Raw genomic sequence first — 14,554 nt, 5'->3', positions numbered from 1 at the left:
TATCACTTCCAAAAAAAAAAAATAAATCTTGGGAAAGGTCTAGAACCTGAGGACACCAGAATCTTGGGGATCCAAGTCGTGAACCAAGTGCATCCTTGCACCCCAGAATTGTTGGGTCCAGTGGTCCCATATAACCAAAAGCTTTAGCCCATAATCCAAATTCCATTGTTTGACAGGTGATCCTTTAGCCCCTGCCTGAACACTTCCAGTGACAGGGTGGTCACTGTAGAGTCAGCCCAGAGCTCTTAACAGTGGGAGCAGGAGGGCTGGGGACAGCCACAGGCCTGGGCCAGGCTGATGTGCCCTGTGGTGGGGGCTGTGCTCCTGGGTCCTGCAGCCTCCAGGCTGGGGCTGGGGCTGCTGCCAGCCGGAAGGACAGTGACTTCCAGAGGAAATGCATATTGATCTTGCACTCAGCCTCCGGAGGCCTCTCCTGACCCAGCTCTGACTTCCCTCCTGAGCTTGCTCCAGGAAGGTTTTGGGGGGCACCACTACCTGAAGAAGGCCAAAGCCACTTCTAAGGCTGGTCTGGCTCAGGAGGGTGACCCGGGAATTTCCTAAAGGTTCTGGAGCCAGGCCAGTCTGTCCCTGGGGTCAGAAGACTCCATGTAGCAGCCCTGGGTATGGGAGCTTCCTCCCTAGCCTGCAAACTGGGGGTGTCTACAGCAGCTGTGGGATTGTTCTGGGGGTAAGATGGGAGCACCCCCCAACTCCTACCTGCACAGCACATCTGTGGACCTGGTGATGAATACACTCCCCCCCACCACAGTTCCCCACTTTGGGTTCATCTGTACCTTTTGTACCCCACATCCCCTAGCCTATTCCTTATTTTGGGTCACCCCCTTCTCCCTCCCTGTCATATTTCAGCTTCAGACCTGTCCCTCATTGGGTCCCCTGCTCTGCCCCTCCTCTGTCCTCAGCCCCCTTCCGCCCTTCCCCCTCTTGAGGCTGTAATATCCGTTTCACGATTTGGGGGCTGAGTTGCTATAACAACAGACGGCGATTGTGTTGTGAAGAGCAGCTAGCTCCTGCGCCTCCTGCCTCTCGCGCTGCCTCCACCCCTGCAGCCTGGTCGGCTCCCCTTCCCACCCCACCCAGCCCCAGCCTGGCCTCTTCCCAGTGTGTGTGTGTGTATGCGTCTGGATACTCAGGTTGGCCCCGCCCGGGATGTGACGTGTGCCTGTCTTTTCATGGTTGCATATGTCAAAATTTGATTTCTGAGCCTCACGGTGTATGTGTGAGCTGTGTTTGCTGCGTTTCCCCTCTCCGGTGTGTCTCCACTGGCCTGTGTGCATGGGAGAAGGGTGTGTGCCCAACACATCCCTGGAGTGCCCTCACTGGTTGGGTGCCTGTGTGTTTGGGGTGTGTGTCTTGAAGTGTGGGTCCCTACCCTTCCAGGGGTCTGAATCTGGGACCTTTCTTCGAGGCATCCTTGTAGGGAGGAGGGGGAGGGAGGTACAGCAGATGCTAGGTGACCTTTCCTGCCCTTGATGGGCAAGCTGAGGGTGGGGACAGGAAACAAATGCTCACCCTCACCTCCTTCCCTACCCAGACTCATAATAGAGTCTAAGAGTTGTCTTTGTGAGTCGCTGCACCTGTCTGTCTGTCTGTCCCTGTAGGTTCTGGTACCTGGGTGAACTTGTACCTGGGTGAACTTGCGTGTGTGTGTGTGTATGTGTGTGTTTGTGTAGGTATGTAGGCTGCAGGAAGAGGAGCAGCGGCGGGGGGAGGGGGAGGTGGGGATAGGTGGGCTATGGGGTCAGAGAGGATATTTTGCATCCACAGGCCCTGACTCAGCAGTTCCCATTCTCTGCCTCCTCCAGTAGCCTTGGTGGGGATGGCCTGAGGGTCTCTCCAAGGTCAGAGTAGGCCCCAAATCTGGGACCTGACTCAGGAATATCCCTTCTCAATTAGGAAACACCCCTGTCCCCTAGGTTGTCTTCTCACCCCCTGATAGGCTGGCAAAGGAGGTCCCCTCTAGGGAGGGTGCCCACTTTCATGCACTCAGTAATTGGCCACTCTCTGCAAAGAGCCTCAGGGGAGCAGGGTGGCCCTGTGAGCAGGTCTCCTGCATAGGCACCTGCCCTTGTGTGTGCAGGTAGCTGTGTGTTCTGGAGCAAGTCTGTGCTTCCTGTGGCGTCTTACCACAGAAGGGAGGGGCGTTTCTGCAGGTGTCCCTTTGTGTCTCTTTGGAATGCCTCTGTACTGGGATAGGTGAACATGGCTGTGTGTCCTCATGTGCATACATTAGTGGTTGAATGTGTGTTCTTTCATATTGCCTCTGGCCAAGGAAATGCCAACTACCACCAGCTGTGCCGATCACAGACCCTGCAACAGAAATCAAGGGTCCTAGAGGGAGCTGGGAAAATGGTCTGGTCAACGCACCCATCCTGGCGGCCTCCCTGCCCCCTCCCCGCTTCAAAAGCCCAGTGTCCAATTTAGGTAGGAGTACATGCACTAGGTGTTAGGTCCACCTTTTCTCTGCTGAGTGAGTGAAGGGGTGTTCTGTCCTCACACTCAGACACGTGGACGAAGATGCAGACACCCTGGGAGGGAAGATCTGAACCCTAGGACCACACTCAAATCATGGCTGGGGATCGCAGAACAGAAAAGGGGTTGCTGCCAGCCTCCCTCTGTAATCAGCACGTGCAACCACAACCCCGCCTCCAAACCTACTCCTACCCCAGCTCAGGCTTCCAGGCAGCAATGGGAGTCTGGCTTCAAACTCTGGGATTCCCATGAGGTTAGGCTGGGAAACCCCAATCCCCTAGGTCTAGCCCGTCTTCATTCCTGCCTTTCCCTCGCCCACAGTCTTCGACCTAATCCCAGCAAAGCCCCTCCCTCCTCAATTCTGGGAACTCCCAATAGGAGGTTCCCCTCCCCCGGAGGAGTAGGGGGGCAGGGCTAGTCTACCTGCAGGAAAAAGCCCCCAGCAGCTGGGGTCCCCTTCTCTAAACTCCCCGCAGCTCGGGCCCGCCCCTGGGCGTAGCCAGCAGAGGGCACTAGAGCCCAGGCCCCGCACGGGTTCTCTTTCCTCGGAGCCCTAAGTCCAGGTTCGAGCCTCTCCTTTGGCATTTCCTAGCCCAAGGCACTACCCCACAGGTCTGCCCACCCGGGAGACGGGTAGGGGCGGGGTGCAGGACCCGACCCACCGGGCGAGGGACTAGGGTTCCTGGGTGTCCGGAAAAGACAGAGGTGGGTTGGAGGTCTGTTTGGCTTCGGGGCCCGGGCGTCTGGGTTAAAGAGCTCGCGAGGTGTGGAAGAGCTCGGATGCCCTGGGTCCAGGACGCCTGGGTCCAGCGGCAGGGAGGAGGTGGGCCTGTGGAGCCGCGGGACTGTCGGCTTCTGCGCCTTCGCATTGGCTACGCCGCTCGTCTGTTAGCGGAGCGTGGTCCAATGCGCGCGCCTGGGGGGCGGGCACTGGTGCTGATGCTGCCGTCAGTCGGTGTTGCAGGGATGCGGCGGCGGGAGCAGCCGCCCTGACTCGCGGAGCATCCTCCTCGGATCGGCACCGCGGCGGGGCGGGCGGGGACGCGTCGGGGAACGAGAAGAAGCGCGAGGCGGCAGATATTGCTGGCCCCGGATCTGTCACTTGCGGGAGACGGGGCAGTCTCGGGGTTCTGGTCCCCATCCTCCAGCTTCTGGCGCCCCCAGAACCAGGTATGGGAGGGGGGGCTGCGGCGGAGACGGGCGGGGGGCTGGAGCCGATCGGGGGAGGGGAGCAGGTCGGAGGGGGCGGGGGAGGCAGGAAGGATGGATTGGGGGGCAGGGGCTCCGAGCTGGAAGGGCTGGCTGGGTGACAGCAAGGAGGCAAAGCCGCTGGGAGGTTCGGGGGGTCGCAAGCTCCCTGTGGAAGGGACATTGGCCCTGAGCTGGGGCGAATGGAGGGGGGTTGGAGGGAGGGTCGTTGGGGGAAGGGATGGGGAGAGAAGGAGGGGCATTCAGAGGGCTGTGAGAGAGGCTCTGAAGGGGGGGGTCCCCAGTCTGTGCTAGCCCCAGGAGCTGGAAGCAGTGCTGGGCCAGAGGGGCTGTGAGCTGTTGTGCTCTGGAGGGTCTGCAGGGGAGAAACCAGCGAGGAACTGGGCTTCGTGGGAGGAGGAGAGGGGGCTGGAGAGAGGAGAGAAGTGGAGAGAGGAAAGGAGCAAGGGCCAGAGGCTTGGTCTGGGGGAACCACTGAGGACTGGGCTTTACTGGGGGGATGGAGCCAAGGAGAGAGGAGGTTATAGGAGGGAGCAGAGGGGAAGGTGCCAAGGTGCTTGAGGCAGAGATGAGACTGTGTTGAGGGAGAGCTGGGCAAGGTGGGGGGCCGGCGGGAGAGGAGCGGAAGCTTGCGGGGGAAGGCTGGGGGTGATGAGAGAGGGAGACTAGGAAACCAGTAGGAGGGGGGCTCTGCTGTGGTGGGAATGCACTGGGGGTGGTGGCAGGGCTCTGGTCAGAGTGCTGCACGGTGAGAGGAAGCTGTGGGGGGCCCTGGGCTGACTCCCCCACCCCTAAAGAAGAGGGACCTTTCTCATGTCCCAGCTTCCTCCCCCATCAGGAGCAGTCTGGCCTGGGCTCTTCAGGCTGGAGTATGAGCCCTGGAACCCTTGATAGGCTCTTGGGGGCAGCATTAGCTTTGGGGGGCTGTTGTCTCCTTTGCTTTCACCCTCTCCTGAGTCCTGGGAGGGCATTTGATGCCTGGGGTGAACCACCAAGTCCTGGGAGGGGCTGTTTCTTGGTGCTTGGAGGTGAAGGGGAGGCTGTCCATAGAGTGATGAAATAAATGTTAGGTGTGGGTCTGCAAGGGTCTCCAGCCCTCTTGACTGCTTTGGGAGCTTCCATACACCCCAGTTTTTGTGTATGTTGGGGGTGGGTGGGGTAGGCGAGGACCTTCCATTCACTCTCTCTTGTCCATCTTCCCAGTGTCTGGGCGTTTCTTCCGGGGAAGGGTGGACTTTAGGGTTTCACATTCTCTGTTTTCTGTCACAGAGAGAAAGGAGGGGAAAGAGAGGGGAGCAGGAAGGAAGGAAGAGAGGACTGGGTAGTCTGTTAACTGTGGGGCCTCAGCCTCTCAGGTCATAACTCCTGCTTCCAGGGATGGCTCAAGGATGCTGGCATCCAGGATTGGGCTGGGGTAGGGGGGAAGGGTCTGGCTGGGAGGGAGGCCCCTCATTTCTGCTCAGACCCATAGGTCCTCAGCTGCCTAGGGGTGGGTGGGACTGACCACAGCGGTGCTGAGGAGTTGCTCCTGAGAGGAGGGTACTGTGTTCTGGAGGAGCTGCTGATGGGGCCTCTTTTTACCCAGGTCCAGCTGCTCCCTCCTTCCAACCCCTACTAGTGACACAGACACTTTGACATGGATCCACACGCTCGGTGGCACCCACCCAGACACACACCTACACAGGCACACACACCTGCATACACAATACACCTCCTGGCAGCACACCGCCCACACTCCCCACCCAGAAAGACTGCCACCTCTCAGCCTGCCTCAGAGACCTCCTCCAGGAGCCCTGCTTTCAGTACACGACACACATATGGCCCCTACATGCCCCCAGATCCCCTGACGCAGCACCGCCAGCTTCACCCTCAGACATGCAGGGCTCCTATCACCACTCACCACTTCAGGCTCACACACTGAGGTGCACCTGCACTGCCTTCATTCTCCAGGACACACCCTCTCCTCCCTGGTACACACGCCCACGTGTGCACACCTGCTCAGACACACCAGCCCTCCCAGGCAGATCCTGTGTACCATGTGCTTGTCTGGGCAGAGACAAATCACTTTGCCCCAGGCCCTGTATGCAACGCCCATGTGTGTGTACACCGGCACACACATGCATGCTAACACATCCCCTTTATGCCTTGGCTCACCCCCTAGGCCTCTCTCCCAAGTTCATTCTCTGTCAGTTTCTCTCTTTGTACCCTCAGGAAGCCCCCAGGCCCTCCTCCCGCTCCTGACCACGACCACAGTTGCTTCCGTCTAGCTCAACACTCAGCCCCACCTGGCCTCCTGCAGAACCCTAATACACCAGCCAGCATTCATCTTCACACACAGGTCCCTCCCCTGGCACTGTAGACAAACTGTCCATTCATTCGCAGCTCCTGCCCAGCCCCTGTAGGGACACCCCATATGTGTCCTCACACATCAGCCACCCTGCAGCTCCATCGGTCGGTCCTGGCCCCTTCCACACTGATAAGCCTGTGGGTTCCTCAAGACTCATTCAGGAGCAGTCCAGTGCATACCCTCTGCACGTGGATGGTGTCTTCCTGTCATTTACAAAACCGTTCTGCTACCACCATCATGTAACGTGGTGGGGGAAGGAGTGAGGAGGATGAGGTTTCATGGACTGTGCTCTACCCCTCAGCAGGCCTCAGTTTCCTCATCTATAAAATGGGCCTTTCTCCTACCTTCTCTTGGGAATGTTATGAAAAGTAGATGAGAGAATTATCATAGCAACAGTAATAGTAGTTGCAGTTGTATTTTATTGTGCACCTACTTTCATGTGATGTATTTGTTGGGCACACAGAAGGCCCCTGGTAGGCAATAGGTATTTTGTCATTATCATAACCTTTCCTACACACACACACACACACACACACACACACACACACACACACACACACACACATCTCTGCCATGGATACCTTTATGAACGTTCCCAGGCACCTCAGGCTTACTCACGAGGCCGCCCCTGGAAACCATCTGTCCCCTCTGCATTGCTGGGGTGCCCCCACCAAGGTGGGCATGCCCCAGCTGTGCATGGACAGCACAGGGACATTTGGTGTGATCATTCCTCACCCTTCCTACTCCCAAGATTCCACCCACCCATGCCCTGGCCCCATGCCTCCAAGTCATCCCATTGCACCTCTGCACCTCTGTCTCCAGCTCACCATCTTCTGAGTCTCATCATGCACTCATGAAGATGCCACCCTTGTCCCAGCCACTTCCTGCTCCTCTCCAGGCACATGGAGAGCTGCTCAGGGGACCCGAAGCACCCCCACCCACTAATGTGTCTTCAGACCTCATCTCGACAAGGTGCCCAGCAGAGTGGCAACTGAGTTCTAACTCTGCCGCTCATGAGCTGTGTGACCTTGTGCCAGTCCCTTCTCCTCTCTAAGCATCAGTTTCCTCTTCTGTGAAAGGGGGTGGTGATCACACCTGCCTTGCTTACTCCCTTCATAAGGCCCTGGTGAGAATCAAAGCACATATAACAGCCAGGTGCTGGTGGCTCACGCCTGTAATCCTAGCTACTTGGGAGGCTGAGGTTAGGAGGATTGAAGTTCAAAGCCAGCCTGAGCAAATAGTTCTTTTTTTTTTTTTTTTTGATCTGAGCAAATAGTTCTTGAGACCCCATCCCCAAAATGACCAGAGCAAAATGGACTGGAGGTGTGGTTCAAGCTGTAGAGAGCCCGCTTTGTAGCCTGAGTTCAAACCCCAGTATTGAAAAAAAAAAAAAAAGTATACCTTGGACGCATAGTTTTGTGAACTGCTAAAGGCTGAATGAGTTTTAGAAGTAATCATTACCACAACACACTCTAGTCTCTGCCATTTTACACACGAGGAGAGTGAAACAGAGAGGTTAAGGAACTTGCCAAAGATCACACAGGTAGACACTGGAAGCCAAGCTCCAGAGCCAGTGCCTCTGACTACTGTACTACCACATTTTGCTTGCTGCTAGGTCATCAGGGAGGAAGGCGAGGTAGGAACTGCTTACAGTCTGCCAGTCATGCTTAGGGCTTTAGGTGGGGAGAGGGTACCCTCCAAAAACCATTCTGAATCTGAGGGGACTTCAGGATCACACAGTCTGGTGTCTCTGTTATGACTCAGGAGTCCCCTGTGGAGCAGAGGGGGAGGAGCTCACCCGCTCCCACCCCCACCCCCTGGGAGGCAGCCTACTCTCCACTGCTGCATGGTTTCTACTGCCAGCAAGTTTCTCTTTAGCTTGAGCCAAAATCTCCCCCTCTATAACATGCACTTCTCCCACCTGTCCACAGGCTGCCTTCTGGGGCCACCAGAATGTGTGTAAACCCAGCTTTTCCTCCCTGGAGCTTGGGGAGGCCCCCGCTGTCTCACTCCCAGCTGGTGTGAGAAGAGGAGAACCAGAGAGAGGCTGGCATTCCCACGCTGGAGGGGTGTGTGTATGTGTGTGTGGTGTGGGCCTGGCCAGAGGGGACTGAAAGGATGCTGGGAGAGGGCCCTTCCCTGGCCAGGGCCTCTGCCAGAGTGGGCCTGGATGATCTCACTCTGGAATTCATATCCATTTTCTCAATTTGCATTGGTGGTGTGGGGCTGAGGCCCTTGGTCAGGCAGGAGGGCCCAGGCCTGGACCAGCAGGTACAGTGGGAGTGTCTAGAATGGAAGGCTAGTGACCTTGGTTCTAGTGTTGGTCCTCTGTGTGAACCCTGGTCAGTCTTTGCTCCTCTAGGACTCTGTTTCCACCTCAGAAAAAAAAGAGAGGAATGAACCCCTGAGGGCCTCTGTCTTTAGTCCTGAGGTGGTCTCAAAACTGAGAGCACTTCCAAGAGCTGTGACTCCAGTGAAGGCCAGACTAGAGGAGGGTGGACTCTGAGCCCCAGATACTGCCCTGAGGCCTATGGGCAGTGCAGAATAGAGAATTCATCCTTCTAAGCTCTGTTGCTTTGTCCATAAGGCTGGGCCACAAGCTGCTGCTTAGAACCAGGAGGATAAATAAGACAATGCCCACGAGGATACAGCCTGGCATCTGATGGGACTGGGGAGCCCCAAAGTTCAGCTGGGGTGCCACAGTGGCCCTAGCCTGGCTGTGGAAAGATGGGGAGGAGCTCTGCGTAGCTCAGGAGGACCTGGGGAGTGAGGGTGAGTACAGAAGCCATCAGGGCAGCCTGGGCACCCTAGACCCTTCCTCCTGTGTGGTACCACTTGTCTGGCGAGGGGCGCTAAGGGTACGGAAACCTGGGATGCCATGGGAGAGGTCAGCTCCCCAGAAGAGCAGTGGCCTGGAGCCAGGAGGGGCTGGCAGTGTGCACCGCTCTGAAGTTTGTGAGCAGGCAGGGTACCCTGGGGGCCAGCCACTCTGGCTAGTGTCCCTGTGTTGGCAGTGAGCATTGGAGAAATATGGATCTTGGAGAACAGTGCCTAACACTGAGTGCAAAGTTAGGGAGAGGGAGGGGCATGGCTCCCACAACTCCCAGGACACCCTTCACTTGCTGTGGTTGTGTGAGGGAGGCAATGGCCCTGGCCCCTGCTGCTGGAGCAGGGTGGGTGGGAGGCTGGGCCAGAAGAAGCCTGCTCCTGGGGCAGGGAGGCTGGGCGGGCAGAATGGCCAAGAGCAGCAGGTGTCCTGAGCACTGCAGGGTGCGGTGGGGTGGAAAGGACCCAGGTGTCCGTTCAGCTCATGGTTCTCTTGGGGCTTTCGCTGCCTCATCCCAAGCCTGAAGCTGCCCCAAGGGTCTCTGGGTCCCTGGAGAGAAGACTCAGGAAAGGCTGGGGCTTCTTCCTGCTTGGCCCTGTAGCCTTGTGTCCCGGCACTGAGCCAGGCAGCGCAGTGTGGGCTGTGGGGAGAATGAGCAATGAGCCTGAGGGGGCCACAGGCCCAGACTCTGCCCTTCCTCCTCCCTGGAGGAACCACATAAGCTCAGCCTCTGCCCCCACAGATGTGCGCCTGCGCACGGCTGTCCCTCACTCTCCCTCCACACCCAGACCAGTGGAGTCACCCCTTCCTGGACTCTCACCCACTTTATACCCCATACCTCAACCAGGTAACCTGCCCTCTGGTTCTCATGGCCCAGGCTTCTGCCTCCCAGCCTCTGGAAGTCTCCCCACCGCCCTCCACTCTGTCTGTCCTCCTCCAGCCTCCTGAGTGAAGGGAGACCTTGCCCTCAGGCTCTCTCGCATGAACTCCTTTGCTATCTCCCTAGAGGGTGGGGTGTGTAAGTATGGTAGGGGACTGGGGTGGGGGGGCAGGGAAAAAGATCCCTTCCCTCCCCCAAGCTGGGGGGTGAGTCAACAGCAGCCCACAATCCTATTCCCTCCACCAGTGGAAATCAATAGCTAATTAATTCCCTCCCCAAAATAGTGTCCGGAGGTGGGAGTGGAGGCTAGGAGAGGGGCAGACAGAGGAGAGGCTAGGCTAGACAGAGACTGAGGCCCCAAAGAGGAGGAGGGAGGGAGGATGGTCACTTTGGTCACCAGGGCTGGGCCTCTGCTGTGGGGTGGGTGCTCTGGCTGCCCCTTCTGGAGAAGAGGGAGCGCTTTGGTGTTTCCCTTCCCCAAGCCACAGGGACCCCTCCCCTTCCCTGGGCTGGGGTGGGGGTGTATACGTGTGGTTTTTTTTTTTGGGGGGGTGAGGGCGTCAATCAGGCTGGGAGCAGGTGCTGCATTTAATTTGATTGGCTAATTAGCCAGTGCATGTTAATTATCTCCATTACCCAATGAGGAGAGGCAGTGGCAAGCTATATATAACCCAACAGTGTTTGTGGGGAAATGGGGCTGCAGGCCTGGATCTCTCCCCCCTCCCCCAAACTGCGAAGGGGCAGCCCTTGTATGTCGGGGCAGGATTCTTGGGTCCCACAGGACAGCCAGTGGGATTGGGAGGCAGGACCTGAGAAGGGGAGGACTGGGCCTTGTGGGTCTCTTGGAGATGTCTCCCCAGATACACTATCTTCTGAGCCTTTGCAGCTTATCTACCTTCTGCACAAGGGTGGATGTTTCTCCATCCACCCTTGCGTTCCCATGCCTCTGCTCATCTCAGTGTTTTTTTAGGGGAGTCTTAGCTTCCTTCCTCTTTTCCTACATCAGCTTCCTCCCACGTAGCTCTTTGGCTCTTCACTCCAACCTGTACCCCTCGTCAAACTAGCCTTCTCTTCTTCTGTTGGTCTCCTCTCTAAGTTACACCTGTGGCTGTTCTGCCCTTTGTCCCCTTCATTGGTTTACCAGGGTTGGACAGACTTGGATTTGAGGCCCTGTTCCCTGCTGCCTGGCTGTGTGACCTTGGGCAAGTTGTTCCTAAACTATTTCTACCTGGGTTTCCCCAAGACTTAATGGAAATAATGGAACTTCTCAGAGTGATTAAGTAAAGTGACATTTGTAAAAATGCCCAGGATCTAGGGCCATGAAAAATGCTGTTTGAATTTGGAATTTAATTTTCTCAATCTTCTGTTCCCTTTCTCCCCATTTGGCCCCCATTCTCCTCCATTACTCCTCCATCTCTGCCACTTTTCATGGGCTCCTGTCCTTCCTTTCTCTGCCCCCCCCAACCTTTCCCCATCTCCTCGTAAACTCAGGCCCCTCCCTGCTTCTCTACCAGGCTTCTCTCCACCTCCTTCCCTCCTCCCTCCCTCCCCAAAATAAAATCAATGCAATATTCAGGAGGGTTGTTGGATATAAATAATTATGACTTGGAGTTTAACGAGATGCAAATTCCCCTCCCCGTCGTGGGGTATAAATTGCTCTCTGACAGCCCGTTACAAGGGTAATCATTTCAGAAAGGCAATTTTATGCAAATAAGCCTGTCTGCCTCCTGGTAGCCCCCAAGCCCTGGATGGGGGCCTGGAGGAACTGAGAGGTGAATCGAACCCAGGTAGTAAGGCGAGTCTGAAGCTGAGGACCGGGAGCTGGAGGTTTAGGGTGATACACTCACTGATGAGCAGTGAGGTTGGGGCCTTAAGAAGGGGTGAGTGTGGCCGGGGGGGGGGATTGAGGCAAGGAATTGGATGTGTGTGTCTTTGCATAGATGGAAAGGGCTTGGAGTGTGAATACCTGGATCCCAACTGGCTTCTTTCCCTTGTCCCCTTCCCAGCCTGGTTACCCTGTGATACCATTGACAAATTGGCATTTAATTAATCCCAATGAATTATTTAGCAACTTCATTATCCAGCATCAAGAGCTGATGAAGACAGAGAGTGATCCGCGCACAGAGGTTGGGAGGCTAAGAGAAGAGGCTGGGGTCACCAGCTGGAGAAGAGTTCTTAGCCCCCCTCCCCCTCAGGAGCTGGCCTTGGTCCTGACGCCAGGGTTAGGATGAGGGCAGCTGGACTGCACTGCTACTGGACTCTTACGGTGTTACTTCCCCACCTGTCCGTATCTCAGGTCAATAATATCCCTAGTGAGTGCCATCTCTCTCCAGGTTAGGCCTGGAACCACCAGCACTTCCGTTCATGATAGTATCTCTTGCTTTGAGAACCTCTGCAGGTCATCAGCTCTCAAGTGCTGAAGGGAAACAGGTGGTCGTTTGCTGGTTTTGAGAAAGAACCAGACCCCAACGTGTCCCCTTCCTCGGATCTCTTCACTAAACCTTTCCTCTCTGTTTCCCCGCAGGCGTCCGGCCCCAGTTTGCTTCCGAGCCCGCCGCGGGGGAGTGGCTCCGCCGCCGCCCCGGGGGAAGTCTGCATCTGGGCCTCTGCGCGCCTCGCCCCGCAGCCGGGCCCATGGCACTGTGAGCCGGCGAGGGAGCCCCGCTCCGCGGGGGGCGCCCGGCCCCCTCCCCGCCCCATGCGCCCGCAGCTCTGAAGCCTGAGCGGGGCCGGGGGGCCGGGCGGCGCCGGGGCCGCCGTAGGCATGGCGCTCGGGAGCCGGTGGCGACCGCCACCCCAGCTGCTGCTGTTGCTGTTGGTGCTGGCGGCGGGTGCGGGCGGCCTGGAGTTCGGCGGCGGCCCCGGGCAGTGGGCTCGCTACGCGCGCTGGGCGGGCGCGGCAAGCAGCGGCGAGCTCAGTTTCAGTCTGCGCACCAACGCCACACGCGCGCTGCTGCTCTACCTGGACGACGGCGGCGACTGCGACTTCCTGGAGCTGCTGCTGGTGGACGGGCGCCTGCGGCTGCGCTTCACGCTTTCGTGCGCTGAGCCGGCCACTCTGCAGCTGGACACGCCGGTGGCCGACGATCGCTGGCACATGGTGTTGCTCACCCGCGACGCCCGACGCACGGCGTTGGCGGTGGACGGCGAGGCCCGCGCGGCGGAGGTGCGCTCCAAGCGGCGCGAGATGCAGGTGGCCAGCGACCTGTTCGTAGGCGGCATCCCGCCCGACGTGCGCCTCTCGGCGCTCACGCTCAGCACAGTCAAGTATGAGCCGCCCTTCCGCGGCCTCCTGGCCAACCTGAAGCTGGGCGAGCGGCCCCCAGCGCTGCTGGGCAGCCAGGGCTTGCGCGGCGCCGCCGCCGATCCTCTGTGCGCGCCCGCGCGCAACCCCTGCGCCAACGGCGGCCTCTGCACGGTGCTGGCTCCCGGCGAGGTGGGCTGCGACTGCAGCCACACGGGCTTCGGTGGCAAGTTCTGCAGTGAAGGTGAGCCACGGGGAGCCGAGGCCCGGCGGCTGGGGGCCCTTGGAGGCGAGTGTCCGGGGATCGGGGCCTGTTGGCTTGGGCTCGGGAGCGTGCCCGCACACGAGGGTTGCGAGGACACGTCCCTTGAGGGGCCTGTGAGCACGCAGGTCTGCCGAAGGGCTTGTGCGGCTAACCACTGGACCAGTAGGAGGGCGAGCCGGTGTGCGGGGCGCTGTGGGGCGTGGCTGCTATGACTTCTGGCGACCTGTAGCTACCCTGAGTGGTTAGGTCCTGAATGGGTAGGGTCTGTGAGAGGCAGTGGGTAGGGCCTTGGTGGAGGGACCGTGGGACTAGGAGAGGGGCCTTACGGGGGCGGGGCTTTGTGTGGGGTCTAGAAGGGTTGTGGGTGGGGCCTGTGTGGAAGGCCTGCGGGAGGCATCGTAGGCGGGGTCAGTGAGAGGCGGTGGGCGGGGCCACGGTGGGCGGGGCCTTCAGGGCTGGGGGAGCGGTGCTGGGGGCACCAGCCCACAGGAATGGAAGGGTTGGTGAAGGGTTGGACTGTGAGGCCTGGTACTATTGGGGACAGGAAGGCAGGAACCCAGTGTTTCTTTTTCATCCGAGCCCGTTCTAGAGCGAAGGAAAATGCGAGAGAGGGTGCTGAGGATCCTGACTAGGAGTTGAGGGTTTTGGTGAGGGGCCAAGGTAGCAGGTGGTCTCTCCCAGGTGAGAGATCTGGACGGGAGGCTCCTACTTCAAGCCCTCAGGAGGGTGGGGTTGGGGTGAACAAGGAATGCTAAGACTCTGGAAGATGGGATTGAATATGGAACAGGGATTTGGAAAAGAGAGACATGGGGGGCTTCCACCAGAACCCCAGTTGTAAGAGGGGAGTGTCTGACAGAGGTCATGAAGTGTGTTGGGTTGAGCTGGGCAAGGCTGTGACTTTATAAGGAATAAGGGAAGGAGGGACTCCAGGAACATCTTTTACTTTGGTCTGTCTGGGCATAGGGGAGAGGTTCTCCCATCAATTAGTGGGTAGCAGCTCTTTTCCTAGCATGCCTGTGCAGACAGGTCAGACTTGCTTTCCTCTCTCCAGTAGCTCTAGCAGGTGTAGCCCAGTCTGTGTGTATGTGTGTGTGTGTGTGAGAGAGAGAGAGAAAGAGAGAGAGAGAGAGAGAGAGAGAACGAGAGAGAGAGCCTGCTCTCCAAAAGGCTGAGTCTTAGGGGAGTGTGTACATATGTGTGCTCTGGGGATGGATTTTTCTGCGACTGTATGCATGTGGACAGTCTTGGGAGGAGCAAGTCTGCAGTCACGGCCTTGGCTCTGGGCATTCTCC

The 14,554-nt window shown here is 58.0% G+C and overlaps 1 protein-coding gene across 28 annotated transcripts in view; it reads left to right on the top strand.

Moving 5' to 3' along the window:
- The first annotated feature begins 3,458 nt into the window (after nucleotides 1-3,458).
- Nucleotides 3,459-14,554, top strand: part of Nrxn2 (neurexin 2) — a 105,651-nt gene continuing 94,555 nt past the window's right edge. For 14 of the 28 annotated variants that reach the window (XM_074048761.1, XM_074048712.1, XM_074048703.1 and 11 more), the window contains exons 1-2: nucleotides 3,459-3,660; nucleotides 12,278-13,241. In XM_074048761.1, coding sequence (XP_073904862.1) covers nucleotides 12,518-13,241 — 724 coding nt within the window. In that variant the 5' untranslated portion in view covers nucleotides 3,459-3,660; nucleotides 12,278-12,517. The remainder of the gene's footprint in view (nucleotides 3,661-12,277; nucleotides 13,242-14,554) is intronic. The other 14 variants (XM_074048796.1, XM_074048865.1, XM_074048858.1 and 11 more) reach the window with 1 other exon arrangement.

Source organism: Castor canadensis, chromosome 1 (genome assembly GCF_047511655.1).
Source record: "Castor canadensis chromosome 1, mCasCan1.hap1v2, whole genome shotgun sequence".
Classification (NCBI taxonomy): Eukaryota; Metazoa; Chordata; class Mammalia; order Rodentia; family Castoridae; genus Castor; species Castor canadensis.
The sequence above is the reverse complement of the archived record's forward strand: the minus strand, read 5'-3'. Positions and strand labels throughout refer to the sequence as shown.